Genomic DNA, 25,026 nt, shown 5'->3' with positions numbered 1-25,026 from the left:
GACAGTGAGGTGGGGGGGGGGGGGGGTTGTTTAACTATGCATGGCCTTTAAAATGTGACACAGAGCACTACAGTCTCTCTCTCTCTCTCTCTCTCTCTCTCTCTCTCTCTCTCTCTCTCTCTCTCTCTCTCTCTCTCTCTCTCTGCCTCACCTTCTCAGCTTGACCAAAAAGCTAATGTCTGGATCCCTCAACCGTTTGAGCTCTGACTCATTGTCTATGCCGTCCCACTGTGTTCTAGCAAGCAACTATCAAGCTAACGAAAAGAAAAATGCGATTGACAATGACATAGGAAATATATTCTTATATTATCTGAGGCAAATGATCAACAATGGATTTTTTTAGAAAAAACAGAGAAGAGTTCCTGAAGGAGTAGTTCCTGAAGTTTACTGTGTGCTCTGTTTCAGAGGAAAGGAATCTAGTATGTGTGTGTGTGTGTGTGTGTGTGTGTGTGTGTGTGTGTGTGTGTGTGTGTGTGTGTGTGTGTGTGTGTGTGTGTGTGTGTGTGTGCATGTGTGTGTGCGTGGTCTGGTCTCTCTAGGTTCCACCTGGCTCAGCAGGATGAATGGAGTGACAGGGTGACATGTAAGAGAATGACCATGGCGTGTTGTCCCCGGTGCTGGCAGCAAGGAAAAGAGGTTCTCTCTCTCTCTCTCTCTCTCTCTCTCTCTCTCTCTCTCTCTCTCTCTCTCTCTCTCTCTCTCTCTCTCTCTCTCTCTCTCTCTCTGAGTGGATCTGCTGTCATGGTGATGAAGGACAGATTGAGTCTGGCCTGATGCAAGTGCTCCATCAAGGTGATGTATGGAGCGGGCCTGGGCCTGGTGATGTATGGAGGGCCTGGGCCTGGCCTGGACCTGGGAGCGTGTGTGTACACCTCTGTGGGCTCTTTGGCTAAATGTTTTTCCCTCTGTCTTTAAGCGCCGGCGCTGCCCTCTCCCCTGGCTCTACATCACAGTGCAGGTGGTTTGTATTATGAACCCCTCCCCCCTCTGAATTCCTCCCATGACTTCATGGAGAACCACTGGTGGGGCTGTTTTTACGGCTGTACAATAAGCAAGGCTACAAGGGTGGGGTGGGGCATGTAGGTATAGGCAATATTAATATCTTAAATGTGTGGGTTTGGTTGTACTATTGCTGTTATTCAAATGTCCAGGGTATTCATGAAAACCACATTCATCATACAGACTCTGAACTTCATCGTTGCCTCTACTCAATTTATACCTATCTACTGCTTTCACTGTCTACAACTGCCCTACACTGTAATCATAGTAATCATAATAATCTTAACTACCCAGCTCATAGTCTACCCATATAGGCTACTCTGTATGATAGCATGTACAACAGTGCTGTATATACTGCATATCTACATTTATATTTGTATATTTACCACATATATATATATACATAATGTTTGTTTGAATATACCTGCATTTAACCCCTCTTTATACAGTTCACCTGCATGTAACCCATAGCTCTGTATGATAGCATGTACAATAATGCTGTATATACCTATATATTTATTCTCACTGCATATATATCTATCCACACCTGTCTGTACTTACCTGCACATAATTCCTTTTGCATATCTGTAGATAGATACTAGATCTATATCTGTACATATCCTACTCTTACTAGTTACGCTGCTGGCCAGTATGACTACTACCATACTGTCTTTATACCTGTATCACTGTACATAATAGTATATAAACATATACTACAAAGTCTGTACATACATCTGATTAGCACTACACTCAGTAGTACTAATTTGTATGTTTTGTACCAGTTTAATCACCTGTACATTGTATATTTTCTTTGCACTTTACTGTTACATTTGCACTCTGGTTGGATGCCAAACTTATTTTCGTTGTACTGTACTTGTGCTGTATAATGAGAATACATTTTAATCTAATCAAATCTAATAAAATTATCCTGAAATGTTTGTGTGTGTGGGCATGAGGGTCCTTGAAAGAGCGCTTGAACGTTTTCAACGCCTAAATCATTCATCTATAGTCATGAATTGATTGCTTGTACTCAGAAGTATCACTGACATTTCATTGCCAATAGAAAAAAAACTTTGCCTTCAACTAACAGTTCAATTAAGAAGAATGGAATCATAAATCGTGGTACACGACAGCATCTGATCAGTCTAAGGACCAGACATGTCTGCAAAACTGGCCTTAAGAATCACAATATTCCATTTGCATGCACGCTCGTATCAGAGGCTCTAGCGACTCCGAGCCAGAGGGCAGCCTGCTGGCAGAGTGGTGACGTGCGTGAACAAGATGAAGTGAAATTAGCTCGCCCTTAAAATGGTGCCACACAATAAGGGTCTCTTTCTAGTCTGAGGATCTGTCTGAAAAGTGGGCTGAACATTGTTCAACCCCACAGTTTCTCTCTTTCCTATTCCCGCTCTCTCGCTCTCTCTTTCTCTGTAGGGCAGGGTGTGGTTGTGTGTGTGTGTTCCTCTGGGTTAGGATGATCCAGGTACTGTAATCAGATCACAGGCGTATTGTCTGGCGGAGGTAAGATGGGGATTATTTTCATAACCTTCTCATCGCTCCACGTAACAATGAGAGGACAGGATGAGTAAGTTGTTTAGAAAATTCTCCCCTTACAAAAAAAAACACACACCTCCATCTGCTCCCATTCCCTTCAAATACAGTGTGTGTGTGTGTGTGTGTGTGTGTGTGTGTGTGTGTGTGTGTGTGTGTGTGTGTGTGTGTGTGTGTGTGTGTGTGTGTGTGTGTGTGTGCCCTTCAGGAGTCCCCTCTGTGATCCTCATTCATTAACAAGGGCACTACAAACCAGAGGGTTCTGTACTGTACTGTACTGTTCTGTTCTGTAATGTTCTGTACTGTTCTGTAATGTTCTGTACTATACTGTTCTGTACTCTACTGTAGTGTACTGTACTGTACCATTCTGTTCTGTTATGTTCTGTACTGTACTGTTCTATACTGTTCTGCACTATGCACACAGGGTCATTCACACACTCCATTTGGCCTCTGCTCCTGTGACCCAGTGTCCTGTGGGAGAGGCCTTAATGAAACCCTCCACACAGCGTCTTCGTCAGTGCACATGCACACGCCCATTACCACAACCAGACTCCCTGGTAAACAGTGTGGGGAAAATGTTGTGTTAGTTGATGCGGCCAATTAATTATATTGCAAGTCATTTAAAAATCTATAAAAGAAGTATAAACCGGTTTAGGCTGTTTGAGAAATTGTAAGTATGGTATTAAAAAATGCAATACGTGTATTCCAATCGCCCCGAGCAGTGTTATATTGGAGTCTTTTTTAAAAAGGGGAGCTGTGTCTTAAAAAGGAGTAAGGTGTAAATTATGCATCATTTCTCCACCCCCCACCCCCTCCTCTCCTCCCCTACTTCCATTCCTCTCTCTCTCTCTCTCTCTCTCTCTCTCTCTCTCTCTCTCTCTCTCTCTCTCTCTCTCTCTCTCTCTCTCTCTCTCTCTCTCTCCTTTTTTTTTTTATTTTTATTTTTTGCAAGAAAACATGGCCGCAGTCCAAACGTGCTTGCTTTGTCCCACTCGGCTCCCACGGCCCCAGGAGGAGGTCTCTCACATTGGCAGGAGGGGAGGTGGAGGTGTCAGTGTGGAGCTAGACTGCCTGAGAGAGAGAGGGCCATGTGGGGTGTTGGGGGCCGGCTCTGCTATGTGAGTGTTGTGTTGTATGTGTGTGTGTGTGTGTGTGTGTGTGTGTGTGTGTGTGTGTGTGTGTGTGTGTGTGTGTGTGTGTGTGTGTGTGTGTGTGTGTGTGTGTGTGTGTTGGGCTGCGTATAGCTACGGGTCTTCTGCCACACGTCTAGTGTGAGGCTGCTATGTTCTCCCTATAACCCCCCCCACCCCCTCCTCCTCCTCCTCTTCCTCCTTAGACCTCTTTGGGCAGAAGAAGACAAAAAGACTTTCCACACAAAATGAGAATGGGATACTGATGGGATACACCTGAAAGACTTGCCATTATCTCTTGAAATTCTCGCCGAACTGGCTGCGAACCACATCAGATAACAGCGATTATCTGCGTTGGGTTTACGATGTGAGAGGTTGTTGCTCGAACACTATGATCTCAGGCTGTGGAGAAGGATTTATGCGGGGGCCACAAATCATGTCAACTAACTTTATAGTAAGGTTTTTAAACTGGAACTCCGAACAGAAACACTACAGTATGGGAAACGACAGACAAAGGTAGAAAGGTTATCTCAAGCACTATAGCCTCCAACCACTAGAAGAGGACAGAAGAGGACAGAAGATACTGCAGATACTGCAGTGCAAGATGCTGCACTTGAGTGTGTTGGGGTTAAACTACAGTCATCTCTTTACAAAACACTGGTGACTGTACTGTGTTCTAGTTACTGTACAAACGTACAGATCAATTTGGAAAGAAAAAAAAGTTGACTATTTTTTCTAAATGTATTACTTTTTGGATTACTCCCCCCAAAATGTTTTGAAGGGTAAAAGAAAGTGAGACAATTGCGATTGTGAAATAAGAATTGTTATGTCACACCATTTACAAAAAGTGGTTGATACTGGTGCTACGAGATTATAATCCCACTATTCATATTACAGGAATACAATGTTTTATCCAACTGCATATTCTATGGATTTTGGAGGCAAGGTAAACAAAAGTAACAAAAAGTATTGAGATTAGATTAAATCCTTTGCGTATTCCAGTAATGTGTATTACACAACAGTTTGAAGCATGTAATTCATAATCTGTAATCTGGATGACAGTTTGACAGTAACCCTCCCAACCACAGCTGCAGACAGGAAGGCCTTCTGAGACACCACAGCAGTGTGTCATGTCGACAACAGTGGCGTCGTTAGCCCTGGGCTTCGGGGCTTTGGCCCCGGATGTTTTTCTCCTAGCCCCGGATCTAATTTTTTTTTTTTTTTTTTTACTTAATGTCAGCATCCCCATTGTCTGTGCTGAATGTTTGTTAGTGTTTGGTATTTTTTGTTGGTTTTTAGTACTTTTAAACATCCATTTTTAGTAAGTAGTTTTCATTTGATCCTATAATTTTTTCATTCACCGATTTGTGGACTTTTTTTTTAGTGTCCTGAAAGGTGCCTTATAAATCAAATGCATTATTATTATTATTATTATTATTATTATTATTATTATTATTATTATTATTATTATTATTATTATTATTATTATTATTATTATTATTATTATTATTATTATTATTATTATTATTATTATTATTATTATTATTATTATTATTATTATTATTATTATTATTATTATTATTATTATTATTATTATTATTATTATTATTATTATTATCACCCAGGAGGGAAAAGACACTTTGGATAGTAGGGACTGCATCTCTGCCTGTCCTGACCAGGAAACACTTTGCAACTGTGATCTCCTCTGGCAATAGTTGGATATTGTAATGTGTGGCGAGGGGTTGCAGCAACTGGAAACTGGTCTGAGGCTGGATAACATGCCTGTATGCCTCTCATAAGTTGTTATCCAACTCATGAGAACCTGCTCTCAAGCTCTTGCAGCATTCTGTCGACGACTGGATAGAACAGTCTCTGTCTCAGATGATCTCCTGAGCTGAGGTCTGAGCTTGTGCCACAAGATGACTCAACTACATACTCGTCCATCCTTTTCTGCTTCCTCCTTTGGCTGGTAGTATGTTCCTCAATCCAAAGGCCATTACATATGGCCTTTGTCCTGTCATACATGTCCACTGCCATCTCTGAGGTGCGATAACCTTTGAGTGTGTCCTGCACTGTGCTTTTAAATCGTACAGATATTGAAGATGTGCACTTTAACGCAGCAGCACCTGGAGCCATCCATACCCATGTCCAGTGTCCTATAATAAGCTTTAATCGAACCCTGGTTCATTTCCTCGGATAGTCCGGTTGGTTTGGGGTGGTGTGAAAGCTCATTCACTCTTGCAAGTGAACCCTGCTGCGGTTCATTTGAGATGTGAATGCAAAGCGGACCAAAGGCAGGAAAAGACCCAAAAATCTAATATTTTTTTTATGAGAAGACTGAAACATATGTATATAATGAAACACACAATACAGTTTTTTTTCGATTGTCTAAGCATGATTTTGAAAACGGGGCCCGGTGTTTCAAAACACACAATTAGCACAACCACACACACAATTATCAGAACACCTCAGATCCCTTGCTAAATTAAACACTTGTCAAAACCATACACTAATTTATAAAAACTACATTTTGTTACCATATGAAACACACGTTTCATATGACTTCATTCTGTTTGAACCAGTTACACACACTGCTGTGCTTAACCTAAAACACATTTAGCAATTCTACTTCTCAGTGATTAAAGTACTGTAAGTGAAAAAAATTACATTTTCTCTCCATATACCCAAATCAATGATGCAGACTGATGAAAATATAAATGTTCTCTCCATATAACCAAATCAGTCAACATTTCAACATGGAGAATCACAACAATACATGTCCCAGTTTTCATGCTACTTACTATGTGCATAACACTGTAAGCTCAGCAAATATCAGACAAACATAAAATACTGTATCCAGTACAGGTTAAAATTACAGTAAAAAAAATTCAACAGAAAATACTAGACATTATCTCTTTGCCTAGCTGGATCTGGCAAGATAATTTTTTGTTGTGATTCTCCATGTTGACTGATTTGGGAAAATGGGAGAAAATGTATATTTTCATCAGTCTGCATCATTGGTTGTCTTGTGTAGTGTTTGGTGAATGTATTGTATATTTTCACGTTCTCTGTGTACAGTACTTCACTCTCCTTCCATTTTGGTTGAAGACAGGTGAACTCACCTGCTGCATTTTTATAGTGCTTAAACCTGATTGGTGTATCTACAATTAAGCAATGGTGTGTTTGTGCATCTGATGGCTGTGTTTAACCAATTGGCTCATATGTGTGGTAATTTGACATTCTGTGTCTAATGTAATGCAAGTGTGTTTAGTGTTTTGCAAATCACTGTGTGTATTGTTTTGCAAAAAGTGTGAGGCTGACATTGTAGGGGTGCAAATCTGGGCCTATATTTTGCTCCTTGAGTGTAAGGTTTTGATAATTGTGTAATACTTTTGATTTGAGTGTTTATGCAATTGAAGAAAACTGTAAAGACTAGAGATGAACTGTTTATTTCTTTTGTACATAGGCTGTGCATATGTTTGTTTGTTTGTTTGCTTATGTGTATGATTCTTAACTGTGTTTTTATTTTGTTATTGGTGTATATGTGTGTATGTATGTACAGTATATGTATATCTATTATATATATATATATAATATTTATTTATATATATATTTTTTTTAATGAAACTACTGTATATTTGTATGTGTATGTTTGTATTTGTAGGCCTCTTTACTTACTTAAAAAAAGGAAACATCAAGAAATATGTTTATGGTATCACTATCTCTCTCCCAGTATCGTCTTGCGGCCTGCAGAGGGATACTATTTTCTCAACCAGAGCTTTCAACCAATGCAATGGAACCATTCTTGCGGCCTGCAGCGGGATACTATTCTCTCAACCAGAGCTTTCAACCAATGCAATGGACCCATTTTGATTGACAGTCGATTCGGCCAATTACGCCACACCGCTACGCCACTCCTGCTGTCCTTACCACCAATCGGCAAGCGTTTATAAATGTTTCTACTTCCGGGCATGCCGCCATTGTTCTGTTTGCGAATGCGAGAGCAGAACACACTTAACGTAGCTACGTTAGCTGCCCGGCCCGCCGACCGGCGCTCCACGCATGACCAAATGAGACATAATGATTTTACTGCAACAAATGTTATAATAAAACAAAGCCTTTCTATACATTTGTCTGGTTGAAAACTTTATTAACAGATTGCAGAATGTGTAGTTGGGTACGGAATGAGCAACGGAATGGAACCGAGCTATGAACGGGCTAACGGAGTAATGCCTTGTTTACTGCTATCTTCGGGTAAATAATATGCTTGTTATTGAACGTGTAACACTTCATTTTAACAGCAGATACTTTCTTAAATGCCATCTTCCCGAGAGAGGGTGTTGACGGGTTGTTGTGTTATTAATAGCATTGAACAGCTAACCGAAAGCTAGCGTTAACTATTGTTAAAGGTTTAGCCATAACGTTACCTTGGCTAAAGTTGGGGCTATTCTTAATGCAGCAATAATGACTGCAGACCTGCAAGCAAAGTACAGCAAGTTGACAAAGGAGTATTCCAACGCAAATCACATTTTCACCAGTAACGTTAGTCTTGCATCTAATAGCTAATAACGTAGCTACGTTAGCTGCCCGGCCCGCCGACTGGCGCTCCACACATGACCAAATGAGACATAATGATTTTACTGCAACAAATGTTATAATAAAACAAAGCCTTTCTATATATTTGTCTGGTTGAAAACTTTATTAACAGATTGCAGAATGTATAGTTGGGTACGGAATGAGCAACGGAATGGAACCGAGCTAATGAACGGACTCGGAGTAATGCCTTGCTGCTATGGGTAATAATAATATGCTGATGTTATTGTCCGTGTAACACTAACTATATAACGCTAATGCCACAAAACGAATGCCTTGTTAATCATAAGTAGTTACTTTGATGCAGTAGATTGTGTGTGTGTGTGGGGGACGGCAGGCGTTGTGTGTGTGTGAGTGAACTTTTTTTTTTGTGCCTTTTGACGCTACACAAATTGATGGGTATTTATCGGCGACTGCTATCGGCACATTTGAGCTTATCGGCCGATAGGCCGATAGCAGTCAACAAGGCACTTATCGGCCGATACCGATACCCGACCGATATATCGGTGCACCCCTAGTATATATGTATATTTGTACTCCTGTTGGGGCTTCTTGGACCAGATCAATGTTTTATCTGGCTAAATAAAGGTTAAATAAATAAATAAGAAACTGATGATTTGGTCCTGTTAACTTTTAATTTTCTATGGGGACTGCCCAGATCTCTCTCATGGACCTGGACCTCACTTTGAGAACCTCTAATGATTCTAGTTATTCAGTATTCATCTCTAATTACTCTAAAATTGCGTATTTCTGTGTTAAAAAACATTGAAGCCCCCAATGTTTTATAACCCTAAAAACGCCCCCACATTTGTACACATTAGCCAGTAGACCCCTATTTCATAAAACCTTGTCTCAGGGACCGCCATCTGACAAGACTTCTGTTGTTAGATATGATGTAGTCAAGAATTCCATAACTGTCCACTGTAGCTGAGATGATACAGTGGAGAAAATGAAACCGATCAGAATAGTCAGTCAGTCAGAAATTAAACTATTCCCAGTTTTTTGGGGGGACCAGTGTTAATTTTGTCAACAAAAATTATGACTATTTATGGTCGTCAACTAAGCTTTTTCCCCTGACGGCAACGAGACAAGTCATCACGTTAATGGAGACCATGTGACACTAACGTGACTAAATAATTTATGCAATGTCGTTGACTACAACTGACGACACAAAATGTAGTTTACAAAAACCATGATGAAATCTCTCTTAATTTATGTTGACTACAACAAGATGAGACAAAACAATTATAACTTTTAGAATAATTCGCATTATTATTTCAGCATTTCCGTTTCCGGCTGCTAAGCTCCGCGCGGCTTATGGCCCACTAAAAGCCAAGCTACGCGAGGCTAAAAATGTGTCCCAGGTCTCGACTACAGCTTATACCACTGTCTGAGCTGAACTGAAGAAACAGGAGTAGCTAGAGATTTCACATCAAATCAGTGTTGGTACAAGAAAACAATGCTAAACACTGGAAAAGGCAATTTATAAGACAGGGGACCTTTAAGTTTAAAGTGATGCCAGACTCGACGGACAAAAGGGCATCGACTGGAATGTAGTATAAATGGAAAACAGCACTCGCCTCCAATTTGCCGCCATGTCGGTTATAAGGAGGTCGTTTTTATTTTTTTTATTTTTTTTATTATGTTTTTGGTAGATTTTTTATTGTTTTTACTACCGGGCAGTCCGGTAGAGAGAGAGAGAGAGAGAGAGAAGAGAGAGAGAGAGAGAGAGAGAGAGAGAGAGAGAGAGAGAGAGAGAGAGAGAGAGAGAGAGAGAGGAAGAACGGGAGACAGAACGGGGGGAAGACATTCGGCAAAGGACGGCGGGTCCGGGAATCAAACCTGGGTCGGCCGCATTGCGACGCAGCGCGTTACATGGTTGGCCACTTGGGCGCCCCATAAGGAGGTCGTTTTATGTTCTTTAAATTCTTTAGACCGGCTGCTGTTAATTCATATTATTATTTTATTGTTTTAAATATTTTTATTTACTTTGAGATACAAAAAATTATAATCTTGTTATTTTACATTTTGGTAAAGGACATTTTTTTAATATCTAAATTGATCTAGCTTTTTTCGATGCATGTAAACTAAGTTGCACTGATCCGTTTTCTGCGACTAAATCTAGACTAAAACAAAAAAAAACAAAATCAAGACTAAAACTGACTAAGACTAAAATGCTCAGACCTGTAGTTGACTAAACTAAAAATAAATGAAGGTGACTAAATATGACCAAATGAACACTGGGGGGGGGACCCCCTGAAGCCCTTCTCATGTGGTCCCCAAGTTGAGGACTACTGCACTACAGTACCTGGACAGAGTTGAGCCTGCAGTATCCGTTGAGGGGAAAGCGGATGACGTGCGTGGGGTCCTGGTTCCAGCCAGCGTTCACCGAGTTGCACATGACGTCTCCGGTCTCCGGGAAAATCTCCTCGATGAGAACCTTCTCCCCACTGAGCGCGATCCTCTCTCCCAGGTCGGGCGTGACGCGCACCACCAGGCAGTCGCAGGGCTGGGACATCCGCCGCTGCTCACGCTCCTGCTTCCACCGCTCCAGCTCCTTGATCATAGGCATCAGCTGATAGTAGCGGGCCTCCTCGTACAGCAGTCCAAAGTCCTGGACCAGACACACAGCACAAGAGAGATGGTTAACGGATCTGTGTGTGTGTGTGTGTGTGTGTGTGTGTGTGTGTGTGTGTGTGTGTGTGTGTGTGTGTGTGTGTGTGTGTGTGTGTGTGTGTGTGTGTGTGTGTGTGGAGTACTCCCTCTGCATCCGTATGTGGGTGTAGTGGTGGTGGGTGTAGTGCTGGTAGGGAGATTGCGGGAAGTTAACTACCGTACTTTTCGGACTATAAGCCGCGGCTTTTTCCCCCATTTTTCGACCCTGCGGCTTATATAACGGTGCGGCTTATATGTGGACAAAACCCGAAAATCAAAATATTGCTTTTTTTACTGCATTGAAATGTTATTTATCTGTTCCCTTATTTACTTAATACAACTTGTAAATGAGTTAATTCTTGTTATTTGTCTGACAGTATTGTGTCCCAATGGGAGTCATTCTCTGTAGAGGTGGGAGTCATTCTCTGTAGAGGTGGGAACTTAAAGCTCAATATAAGAACGGCCATGCACCACCACCCACAGAATCGAGAAAAAGCAATCAATCTGTCCGGGCCGGGTGAGGTTTCCCGTGTTGAGTCAAATTAAGCCGCAGGCTCCACCCCTTACATATGGTAATTAAACATTAAAACACATGCGGCTTATAGTCCAGTGCGGCTTATATATGTACACAATCATTCAATTTAGCTGCTGCGGCTTATAGTCAGGTGCGGCTTATAGTGCGAAAAGTACGGTAAATGTTCTAATGAAGCTCAATTTCCCTTGAAGGCAGGAATAAGAATAGAAAAGGTGCGTAGAAGTGGTGCTTTAATCATAATTGAATATCTTTGTTTTAAATGCTACAATGTGCATTAGAATCAAAACTTACTGTAGATAAAACAATTTATGGACGTGGAATCCAAAACATACCTCCTACGACCACAGCTACGAAGCAATTTTAGGGGAAACACATTTCACATGTGTTATATACTGTAACTGTAACGTTGGGCGTGATCCACTAAGAATGGATTGCGTGGTGGGAATTGCACCCTTAACCTCTTAAGCCCGGAGCCCTATTTTCTGAAAATCCGCCTAAAATACATACCTAAGTAAATGGAATATTGCTCCACTTCTACAAGGTCCATTTGCATGTGAATGTATTCCCAGTGTCAGAAACATTGTGTCTATTACTAGGCTTGTGATGAAACAAAGGAGAATATGAATTATGATTTTTCTTTGCAACTTTGACAGTGAATAACACCATGCTAACAATGACAATGATGGAAAGTAATCTCCATCCAGCTGCAATCTTTTTTAGAGACAAATGACATCTACGAGAAGTTTCAGTCGGGTTTTAGACCTCGTCATAGTACTGAGACTGCTCTTTTAAAAATGTTCAATGACATTATTTTAACTGTGGACTCTGGGTGTGATGCCATTATGGTAACACTGGATTTGACCGCTGCCTTTGATACAGTGGATCATAAGACCCTTTTATCCCGTCTAGAACAGTGTGTTGGTATAAGAGGTGCTGCCCTTATGTTAATTCAGTCGTACCTGACTGATAGGACTTTCTCTGTCCATCTGGGAAATTTCTCCTCAAATGTGGCCCCTCTTTCCTGTGGTGTTCCCCAAGGTTCCATCCTGGGTCCCTTGTTGTTTTCCTTATACATGCTGCCCTTAGGCTCTATTCTGCGCAAGCATAATGTCTCTTTTCACTGCTACGCGGACGATGTCCAAATGTATCTTCCTCTAAAAATAGAAAGCAATAACTGTCTTGAACCTCTGCTGGCCGCCCTTGCCGACATCAAGATTTGGATGGATCTAAATTTCCTAAATCTTAATGACGGCAAGACGGAGGTTATTGTGTTTGGGCAGTTGGACCGCTTGGGAAACTCGGCTGGTATTTTAGGGCCCCTCGATGCCAAAAAACAAAATTCTATAAAAAGCCTTGGTATCACTTTTGACAGGGATCTGAAATTTAACAAACAGATTGGGTCTGTGGTCAAAGGCTCCTTCTTTCAACTAAGACTCCTGGCAAAGGTAAAGCCCTACCTATCTCCCAAAGACCTGGAGAGGGTCATCCATGCTTTCATATCGTCAAGGCTGGACTATTGTAATGCTCTATATGTGGGTCTCGACCAGCTCTCCATACGACGCCTGCAGCTGCTGCACGCCTCTTGACTGGCACTAAGAGGCGTGAGCAGCACATCAGTCCAGTGCTAGCTTCCCTGCACTGGCTCCCTGTTCGTTTCAGGATTGATTTTAAAATTGCGTTGTTTGTTTTTAAAGCCTTAAATGGTCTGGCCCCTCAGTACCTAGTTGAACTTCTCCATGTTTCCACCCCAGTTAGAGCACTGAGGTCATCAAATAAATTACTTTTAGATGTCCCAAGGTCTAGGCAAAAAACAAAAGGTGACCGAGCATTTGCAGTGGCTGCCCCTAAATTATGGAACAGTCTTCCACTACAAATTAGGTCTGCTCAGACCCTAGAGAATTTTAAGGCTCAGCTAAAGACTCACTTATTCTCCTTGGCGTTTTGAGGCTTAGTAAGCCATATATCTCTGGTCGTGTCGTGATTGTTTTTAATGTATTGCAGCTTCTGATTTTGTGTACATACTGTATTTGTAATTTTTTGTATTTCTTAGTTTTTTATATTGTTTTAATGTATTACAGCTTCTGATTGTGTGTATTGTATTTGTGTATATATATATATATATATATATATATATATATATATATATATATATATATATATATATATATATATATATATATATATATATATATATATATATTTTCTTTTGTTGTATTTCTCAGTTTTTATATTGTATTTTTAGTATTTTTCTATATGTTATATTGTGAAGCACTTTGGTACAACTTCGGTTGGTTTTAAAGGGGAACTATCTTATAAATGGCCTTTTTCAGTGTTTAGCATTGTTTCCTAGCTATGTGGACTTATATTAATATGATCTATGTCTCTAATTCTCATATTGGCGCATTCTTCCAATTCTCCTCTCACAATATTCACCCTCACTGAACTGAGTCATCTGAAAATGTGATGATTTGTGATGTCAGAGAGACACCGCTGCATGATAATGTTCAGGCGCCGGCGCCGCGGCGCAGTGGTTTAGGAGCCCAGGCTCAAAACAGCTCGAGATCTTGAGGTAGAAAAATGCTGTTTTTGAGTACTTGATTAGAAATACAAAACAATGAATTAAAAAAAATATATAATTACAGAGGTGTTCCATAAACTCACAGGGATTGTGTAAAAGTGCCCAAATAGTGAAAGAAATAGTAAAATAGTTCCCCTTTAAATGTGCTATATAAATAAAGTTGACCTTGATCTTGACCAGACATGAAAAACTGCCACTGATCTCGTTCAGTACCTTCTTGAGATCACGTGTAAAAAAAATCTAAGGAAATGAATAAAGGGAAGATGATTAAACTTTTTTAGATACAGTACTGAATTCTCCCATCCGGACCAATGCAATTTGAAATATTATTATAGAATATAGAATAGCAGGCTTATAAATTACCTTATTATAGGCAATTCGCACATTTATGGATTGTGCCAAATCTTATCTTTCAAATGCCCAAGTTCAATTTGGATTTAGTATCACCAGGCGTGCATAAGAACAGTTAATGAAATCTACTGTATGTACAGTAGGTTTATTATTCTGGCCAAAGTGCCATTCTTTTTTTGGTCCACTTTTTCTCTTTATTTTTCTGTGTTTTTCTCCCATCCCAATTTAGTCATGCCAATTCCCCCCTCCCCTGTCTTGATCGTTGCTCGCATGTGCCCCCCACTGGTCGGTCGTAGGGAGGGTTGAAGAATCTATCGCATGTCACCTCCGATACATGCGGAGTCAGCCAGCCACAGCTTTTCACCTGCCAGCGCGGACTCTCATTGGCGAGGTGTAACGTGTGGGAGGCTCATACTACCCTCGCCATCTTCTGTCCTTGCTGTACAGGCGCCCTGACCGACCTGTAGGAGTCGCTGTTTACAACGACCAGATTACCACCCATCGACTGCCCTCCCTCTGACTCTGCCAATTGAGTCAGTATGACGGCCGGAGCAAGCCGGAGGCAACGCTGACAGCCGGATTCGATACCGGTGTCTCTCGCGTTGGTGACGAGCGCTTAGACCGCTGCGCCACCCAGCCGCTAAAGTGCCGCCATTTTGAAACTAATTTCAAATCTGATTGTTGCTACATGCAAAAAATAGGGGAGAAGAACTAACTGCGCTCCAATATATGCCAATGACGTTAAGTTTTGTGGTTTATTATCCAGAGTAATAAGAGATATTAAAAAAATTCATACAGAAGCCATTTGCTTTTTTTGACCTAGAGGCCTCTGGGTAGGGTGTTTCTGAAAAATGCCAACGCTCATTGAAAGCTCTCTCCTCTTCAAAATGCCGTAAAAAAAACTGACGGTAAATTTTTCAAAATGGCCAACTTTTGCGAACTAAACAACAGAAAAACTAAAACTAAAATCTATCTAATAACACTTTAACCTATTGGTAAACTAACGTATTGATGATAATATACATTATAACTGCTATGCTATTGTGACATGGTTATGATGTTTATACTTGAATACGTTTAAAAAAGAAATACGATAATTTTGTCAGACAGTCTGGAGAACTTGATTTATGATGTTGTAGTGGGTGCTATGGACATAATTCACCATTAGATTGTTTTGATGTATTGATGGGGCACTGTCACTTTAATGAGGTTGGTTTTGGGGGTTGGGCTTAGAGAAGACGTGCTGGTGGAATGTCATTCATAAAATGTTTTGGTGACGAGGAGCTGTCAGAGTTTAGCACGGCATAGATCTGACAGCTGTCACTTGTGCTAAGAAGATAATAAATGACACACTACTTGGTGTTGTCGCAAGATAGAAATTGTGCGTCTCTCCTTTCCGACGATTTCTACAATGTGATGTAATTTGCGGTCCGCCCCGGGACCGCACGGACGGAAGAGGTTAACTCTTTCTGCGCTAAACCCAAGTATAGTCGGGTTTCATCGCCAACCTTTGTACGATAGGAAATTACGCGGATGTCGGAAAAATAAATAATATGGATTCATCTGATCACAGGGCAGCTGGATTAACCATGTCTGAACCAGCTATTTTGGATAATTGGTAATTATAATTACTTTAATTACTCAGATATTCAAACACAATTATGCAATTATTGTGAAATGATTGAAAATAATAATTATTGAATGCCTTCTGTGGAATTTGTGTTTCTTATTTGTTACATATCTGTTTTATTGATTAATTATACATTTGAAATAATGCAGGTTATAGCCAACATGCAATATATCCCATGATTAATGGGAGCCATTTGTTTGATCTAGCTATAACTTGCATTCCTTCAAATATATCATTAATCAATAAAACAGATATTGAAATACACTATGTAGCCTACTACACCAACACTGTAAATGACAGTGGATAAATAAATAAATAAGAACTAAAGCTAATCGTGTGGAAATAGATTGCATTAATATTCCATAAGTCTTGTAGGCTTATATTATTTTAATTACTTGTTTCATTAGGATTTAGTAGATACTATAACGGTTGTGACAACGTCACCTCAAACTTCGATGCCCCGAGTGGGAGTTGAACCCCGGTCTCCCACACCGCGGGCAGCAACACAGACCACTATATCAAGAGGTGAATTAACTTCTTTGTACGGTGTCTACAGTGTTGGGAAAGTTCACTTTCTACATGAACTAGTTCAGTTCACAGTTCACAATTTTTTAAATGAACTAGTTCAGTTCATACTGTAGTTCATAATTCAAAATGTTGAACTAAAGTTCATGGTTTCAAAAATGAACTAATTTATAGACAAAATATCTGACAAATCTTAAGACATTTTTGGGCCGATTTTGGGATTCATCAACCGTCCCTTGTCTTGGCTTCGGCCCTAACTAAGAGCAGGATTTAGGATCGCTGAAGAGCAGTCTTAAGTTGACAGACTGCTGTGCTCCATGTTCTTAAGGGCTTTATTTGGAAGGAATCATAGTGATTCCTTCATGTCAACTCTACAGGCCTCCTTGGAATTAATTAATCATAATTTAAATAAATATGACAATATTTGTACGATAAAGAATTACGCATTTGATGTCAGAAAAATAAATAATAGCATTACACAAACACTGCAAATTACTTTGAATAAATAAATAAATCAGATAAATGTTGTTATTATTTATTGTTGTTCTTATTTATAGTTTTGGACATTTGCTTATTTTATACATTGTAAGAGTCAGTGGACAAACTCCTCATCTTACCGGTATGATGTTGCGTGTGACAAATAAAACCTTGACCTTGCAGGTGGACTTGAAAAGCAATCATATACATTGAACCCTGCCATGCAACTAACAGTGAGCAATCGCGTCTCGTTCGCTCCTGCCTGGCCACCTGTTCAGCGCACACACGCACACACACACGCGCGTGTGCGCGCGTACTGTATACCTGCGTAATTAATGAACAGTAGGCTTACATTATTCTAATGACTCGTTTTATTAGGAGATCATAGATACTGCGCTGCCCTATAGTAGCTTGGGCGGCCGGATCTGCTGCCAGAACTATCACTGTGACAACTTGGGACTTGAGAACTAGAGACTCACCGTACTGACTATCTTGTATTTTGCACTAGAGACTAATATCACTGGACTCTCATCACTGGACTATCTTGTGTTTGTACTTTTTTTTTATATTATATTGTATTTGTATCTATACTTTAAGTGTACCTATAGTGTATGGACTGTGAAGCTATGCATCCCCCACCCTGTATCCCCCCCCCCATGCTGTTTTGACACCCGGATCAATAAAGGATCATCTTATCTTAGTAGTACAGTACGTACAGTACACATCTCCACAGAGTCAGGCGTGAGCGGACCAGACTCTGCGTGGCATGTCCGCAATCGTTTGAGGTTTCAGTCAACCTTACCACCGTGTACAAACTTCCTACATTTCTCATGGCAGTTTACTACATTTAATGCAGGTCGATGTCCCTTTTGTAGGACACCTGTGCGCAACGACACTGTGGAGTCTGGTCCGCTCACGCCCGACTCTGTGGAGATGTCATTAGAATATTAATATAAGCCTACTGCGTTCATTAATTACGCACGTAGACTATACAGTACGTGCACGTGTGTGTGTGCTGACGCTACTATTAATTTCCTCCGTTCCACTCCCAGCAGGAGTACTTCCATCTCCGCATTGCTGTAATTAGCTCTATACGTTTCCTGCAGGTGCGCCTAACTCTTCTCTTCGAACGCGCCATTTTTGGGGATTTAGGAGCTGCCGGAGGCGTATCTGTATGCAAATGAAGTCAACGGGAACGCGCGTTCATGTTTGTCAATGAGTGACGTTTCTCATTGTGGGCACCGCAGCTGGGATCGTTTTGGCCACTTAACCCTCCAGTCAACCTTTAAAAGAACCACACCTTTAGCCCTTTGCCGAAAACGGCAATCTAAAAACATATTCTTTTCATGTATTGTTCCAATTTGTTTTCATGAATATCATTATTAACTTCATTCCTCACCATACATATAGAATATTTATAAATTTTCAGGATTTTAACCTTTTTTTTTATTAGGGTTAGGGTTAGGGGGTTAGGGTTACCTAAACTACTACAAACTACCTCTTGGAGGCCTCATCCATCCTTTTATCATGTTACTTATGAATCATTCTAATTTTACCGTGTATTTTACCCTGTATTCAAAAAATTTGTTTAACATGCGAGTCAACCTGTTCATTTCTGCGACTAGGGTGGAAGGTGTGACACTTTTATTCCACGCGCTTAACTCAATGGACGCCATACCCGAATAAAGTCGGGTTAACTCGCCGAGGCTTGAGCGCCAAACCCGAGAAAAGTCGGGTTTTCATCGTTATTTCTTTTATTCGATATTTCCATTCATTATCCATCCAGGGAGCCTGGTGGCTTCTATACTTTAAGCAAGTGGCTTGTCCTTCCGCGTTCCCGGTTTGCGCTCTGATTGGCCACGCACTTTTCTGGTCATGTGACATGTGCGCCAATCGTGGGACGGCAAGTTTTTGGACGGTTAAGCTTAGGCGCTCTTTCGAAGTTGGTTAAGGTTAGAGTTTGTCTTAGAGCATGGCGATAGAACGCCTGCCCTGATTCCAAACTCTAACCTTAACCAACTGCGAAAGAGTCGCCTAAGCTTAACCAGTGATAAACTAGGCGTTAGGTAGTTTGCAGGCTGTTAGACCCGGAAATAGGCTCAGAACTTGCCGTCCCACGATTTCCGCACATGTCACATGACCAGAAACGTGCGTGGCCAATCAGAGCGCAAAACGGGAACGCGGAAGGACAAGCCACTTGCTTAAAGTATAGACGCCTGACGTTATCATAGGGAATGAGTCTGAGATCGCAAAAGTGCAATACTGGCCGCATCCTACCAAGTGGCGGTATCGAGCTCCCTTTGAAACCTTGTGTCTTGGGCTGTGCGTCGATTATATGGGTCCGGATCGGCTATTTTTCTCCAGGCAAGGGAAGCGGTTATAACGCTCGGATTGAGAAGAATCAACTACTACCGATCCATGTTCTGTGGTGGATTATGTTGGCGACACGATGGACATCAATACTTGGAATGGCGATCAGATAATTGGAATATTCTTTTTGGGGTACATCCTAGTCAAGGTAAGGGCTATATGATATCAATCTTGCGTTGATCCAAGAATGTCATCATTGCGATCCGAGCGTATACTGCAACTAGGGATGTCCGATATTATCGGCCTACCGATATTGGCATTAAAATGTGATATCGGAAATTATCGGTATCGGTTTTCAAAAAAAAAAAAAAAAATATATATATATATATATATATATATATATATATATATATATATAATTTTTTTTACATTTATTTAACCTTTATTTACCCAGGCAAGCAAGTAAGAACTAATTCTGATTTTATTTATTGTCAAAAGTATGCATAATGTTGTGTTAATTCCACGACAAGAGATATGTAATGTTAATTACCTGAAATTATTCCGTTTTTTAGGGGGGGGAAACCCTGCATATATCGGTATCGGTTGATATCGGTATCGGAAATTAAGAGTTGGACAATATCGGTATATCGGTATCGGTAAAAAAGCCAATATCGAGCATCCCTAACTGTAACGTATACATATCGATCCGGCGCTGATTGAGTTAATAGTGATTTAAAAATAAAAAAATTGATTATTGTAATGTGACTCAAAGATGTGATACTGAGCTACTTTCCTGGCATATACATAAAATATAGCCAACGCTATCCACAAAAAAAAAGAAAACACGTGGGGTGACTGGAGGGTTAAGACATGCTCTCTCTACGCGTTGGTGAATCCGGGTGTAATTGTCGGCGAGTTTATCTTAGGTGGTTCCAAGGTGGTTGTCCTAAGAGAAATCTTATGGCAATGTTGGTGAATGAGACCCATTGCGCAGGTGAGATACCAGTGCAGACACTCCTGACAGCACTGTTGGCAGATATCAGGAAGTGGAAAAATAATCACGAAATGAGGCATAGACACAAAATACAAATTAAGCAAGCTCTATACATTACGATGTAAATTAAATACAATACGAAATTAACGGAATACTAATGGTGAAAAATACGTTATGCACATAACGTATTTTTCACCATTAGTATTCCGTTCATTTCGTATTGTATTTTGTTTACTTCGTAATGTATAGAGCTTGCTTAATTTGTATTTTCATGACACATTGCGTCCTGTGTTTTTGTCACTATCTTTCCTCATTGCATGTTTGTAATGTCCTATTCCAATTATATTTGTCACTTATAATTGTATTCTCTTGTGCTATATTTAATTTAGTTTATATCCCATTTAATTGTATTCAATCTCTTTATTAAGTTGTAAAGCCCTGGCCTATATTTGATTTCATAATTATATTATATTCTAGGGCTGCAACTAATGATTATTTTGGTAATCGACTAATCTGTCGATAATTTTTTCGATTAGTCGACTAATCTAACGATTATTTTTGTCATTCGATTAGTCGACTAATCTAACGATAATTTTTGTCACACCCTCAATCTCTGCTTCCTGTGGGCATGGTTCCTTCTCCAATGCATGTTTTACCTCACATGCTCAAGTTTGCACACCTGTGAATGTCACCCTGTTGTCCAGTCCCTCTGCCTTAACAGTTAACGTAAGGTTATGTATATAACCTAGTTATATGAGTACTGGCTGAGCGTCCCGCTCTTAAGCCTATCGAGATATACCTCATCTCATGTACCTACTGTACTCCACTAACAAAAAACAAATACGCCCACACCTGCCGGGTCCCGCCCCTATGGAGGCGTAGCCTATAAGACACTAGGCATGGTCACCAAACACTCTTCCTCGCCAAAAAAACCCGTTTCCAGGAAAAGATTCCTCAAAAAGGGGACTCAGGGCCGTTAAGAGCGGGACGCTCAGCCAGTACTCATATAACTAGGTTATATACATAACCTTACGTTATATTATCATACTTGGCCATCGCGTCCCGCTCTTAAGCCTATCGAGATATGGGGTTAGAGCGGACGCGAGGCCCGACAAATGCACCCCCTGAGGACCCGTAAGCCCACATCAAGGGGTTGGGGAGTCCCGTCACCCCATCCTTCCTAATGAAGGGGGGGCGCAGTCAACTCCACCCGAGTGCGAGCAAGAGGGAACTAGAACCCCTTGAACACACAGCACAGGCGGAACCACGTGTGAACTAACACACTGTGGCCCATACCCACACACTCCTGCTACCCTACCAAAGGACGGGAAGCAGGAAAGGCGACAGACCCCAGAACCGCCTGGGAGACAGAACCCCCGGTCATGTCCATGAGGTAAAACCTTACAAAGGGGCCCGGGGAGGACCATGAAGCTGCAGCACAGATGTCCTCCACCGAGGCCCCACCCAGCAGAGCGGCAGAGGCAGCCACCCCACGAGTGGAGTGCGCCCTGACGCCCCCAGGGGGATCCAGCCCGGCCAACGTGTAGCAGAGGGCAATGCCCTCGCACAACCAATGGGACAGGCGTTGTTCGATAGTGCCTTACCGGCATGAGAACCACCGTGACAGACAAAAAGCTGATCGGTGACCCTGAGGTCCTGAGTACGGCTGAGGTAAATTCCCAAAGCACGGACCGGACATGACAGGTGAAGGCCCGCATCTAACTCACTAGCGTGAGGAGGCGGATGAAAACGCCTGAACCACAATATCCCTGGAGCGGAAGAACTCTGGATATTTTTAGACACGAAGGCAGGATTAGGCCACAGAGTGACACCACAATCGGAACGAAAGACAGGCACTCTGGTCGTACCGAGAGAGCACAAAGCACACCCACGCGTTCAGCGGAGGTGACGGCCAGCAAGAACGCGGTCTTGAACGACAGCTGTTCCAACGGCGCTTGCTCAAGAGGCTCAAACGGGGCCAAGGACAACCGACCGAGGACCAATTGAAGATCCCAACTCGGAGCCAAAGAGCGTTGCACCGGCTTAAGGCCTCGAGCGCCAAGCAGGAAACGCTTCACAAGAGGGTGGCTGAACAAGACATCCCCCTCAAATCCCTCATGATAGGAGGATATAGCTGCTGCATATACCCTCACCGTCGAAGCCGACAGTCTATCAAGGAGAGACTGGAGGTAACTAAGGACAGCATCCAGGGGGCAGGAGACTGGGTCCCGGCCCCCCGCCTTACACCACACTTGGAACATACGCCATCTGCCAGCGTAAGCGCGACAGTGGAGGGGGCATGCGCATTCCGGATGGTATCAACCACAGAAGGGTCCATCCTCTCCAGACTACCAGTAGCTGGATCAGGACCGGGAACCACACAGCTGCGCCCCGGTCCGGCGCCATCAGGATCAAGAACATGCGCCCCTCAACGTACCCGTCCCAACAACTGACCTAACAGATGTATGGGGAAGAATCCCAGGTGGCACGGCATCGGTCCCAGACCTGCCTGGCTATGTCCGGACGTAATCTCCACCCGTCAGGATGAGGACCGCCCCGTGACAGTACACCTGTACCCACATTCACCCTGCCGGGGATGTGGGGAGCCCTCAGGGTGCGCAGATGGAGGACGCCCATAGCCAGCCGCCCGCCGCCTGGTGCAGACGGGGGGAGCATACTCCTCCGTCTGTCGATATACGACACTGATGTCGTATTGTCCGTCCTGATCAACACCGTTTGAGGACCAGTAGGACCGCTTTCAATACCAACACATTGAACGTAGCGCAGACCGGGCAGCATGGTTTGCCAGCTGCCCCCTACTGCGTTGGCCCGACGCGTCACCAGCGAGGGAGGCGTCGATGAAAAACGTGACGTGAGACAGCGCCGTAACCGTCCTAGGACGGAACCTCCCGAGCGTGTCGACAACACGCTCTGAGAGGGATGCCCATAGCACTCCAACCGTTGACTGGGAAGAGGAGTACTCTACTTCCAGTCTACAGCAAACCCCAGGCTGGTAGGAACCTGCCTGGTACGAGACCCGACGATCCACCTTGACACAAGTCCCCGCCTCAGCGTTCTCTCCATCCACCTCGACATATGGTACTGCCGTAGTCATATGTGATGACACTCCCAACGCACCCGCCGCCATGTGGCGCAGGTCCGCCAGGAACTGTAGATAGTCGGCCCGGTCCCACCCGCTGTGCGTAGCCAACCCTGGACCCTTGCGAGCAGAGCGTTCCGTGGAGTCGGGTCGGAACCTGACACTACCCACAAGGCAATCGCACCCAAGGGGGGACCCCGACAGAAAGGGCCGGTTTGATACGGGGGAAGCTGACATCAATCTAGGTGACAAAAGCCCCCCCACTGAACACCCCTCCAGAACATGCTGAGGAGTTGTTCTGCAGCTGGACATGCAAGGCGTGAGGACCCCATGGGTTCCACACACCGTAGCCCTGAAGTGATATTACTACCACCCAAATCACGCGCGCCTGCGAACCACTGCCAATCTTTCAAGTTTCTCAAGTTTCAAGTTTCTTTAATATTTGTCATACAGAAGTACAGAATACTTTTATACAAAATGCTTCTTACTGTTACGCTCCAGAGACTGTGCAAGACAAGATAAGTATGAAATAAAATAACATAGTAAAATTAGAAGTAAAAAAATGAGGTCACAGTGTTCAGTTTAGACATATGTACAATGTTCGATGCAGAATAGACGTAGTTACCATACAATATACAATACTGTGCAGTGTACTAATATACAATACTATATAGTGCAAGGCAGAAATGGGACGAGGTGCAATTTAGGTACAATTCACAGTAGGTGTACGAGTTGTAGTGCAAATCCTTTATCAATAAATATAAAGTGTAAAGTGTGTTTGTGTGATCTAAAGTGTGGAGAGTGGGTGCTGCAGTGTGTTGTTTGTTTGAGTGAGTGTGTGCGTGTGGGTGTGTGTGCTGTGTGCATTTGATGGTTGTTGCATAGTGTTTATTGTTCGTTTAGCAGCCTGATGGCCTGGGGATAGAAGCTTCTTCTGAGTCTTTCTGTGCTCGCCTTAAGACTCCGGTATCGCTTGCCTGACCGCAGCAGTTCAAAGAGGCAGTTGTTCGGGTGGCTCGAGTCCTTAATAATTCTCTTAGCCTTCCCCTTGCACCGCTTGTTGTAAATGTTCTGGAGGGTGGGAAGCCCCCCTCCAATTGTGCGTTCGGCTGAACGTGTCACTCTTTGTAGTCTGCTACGGTCTTGTGCAGTGCTATTCCCAAACCAGGAGGTGATGTTGCCGGTCAGGATGCTCTCTATTGTACATGAGTAGAAGTTCCTAAGGATCTTCTGACTGACTTGGAACTTCCTTAGGCGCCTGAGGAAGTAGAGGCGTTGTCGTGCCTTCTTGACAACACTGTCAATGTGTGTGGTCCATGTCAAGTCCTCGGATATGTGGGCTCCGAGGTACTTGAAACTGTTCACTCTCTCAACCGGTGCCCCGTCGATGCTGAGGGGGCTGTAGTCCTTGACCCCCGACCTCCTGAAGTCCACAATCATCTCTTTTGTTTTGCTGACGTTCAGGGAGAGGCAGTTCTCCTGACACCACTGTGACAGGTTCTCTACCTCTTCCAGGTAGGCCCTTTCGTCGTTGGCAGAGATCAGGCCCACCACTACTGTGTCATCAGCAAATTTGATGATGGTGTTGTTGTTCCGCT

At 42.5% G+C, this 25,026-nt stretch overlaps 1 protein-coding gene across 4 annotated transcripts in view; it reads right to left on the bottom strand.

Annotated features, from left to right (window-relative positions):
- The window catches only part of kctd15b (potassium channel tetramerization domain containing 15b), a 74,250-nt gene that overhangs the window by 7,679 nt on the left and 41,545 nt on the right, over window positions 1-25,026 (bottom strand). For all 4 annotated transcript variants that reach the window (XM_084337380.1, XM_084337378.1, XM_084337379.1 and 1 more), the window contains one exon: window positions 10,582-10,887. In XM_084337380.1, coding sequence (XP_084193506.1) covers window positions 10,582-10,887 — 306 coding nt within the window. The remainder of the gene's footprint in view (window positions 1-10,581; window positions 10,888-25,026) is intronic.

This window comes from Notolepis coatsorum (assembly GCF_963971535.1).
Source record: "Notolepis coatsorum genome assembly, chromosome: 20".
Lineage (NCBI taxonomy): Eukaryota > Metazoa > Chordata > Actinopteri > Aulopiformes > Paralepididae > Notolepis > Notolepis coatsorum.
The sequence above is the reverse complement of the archived record's forward strand: the minus strand, read 5'-3'. Positions and strand labels throughout refer to the sequence as shown.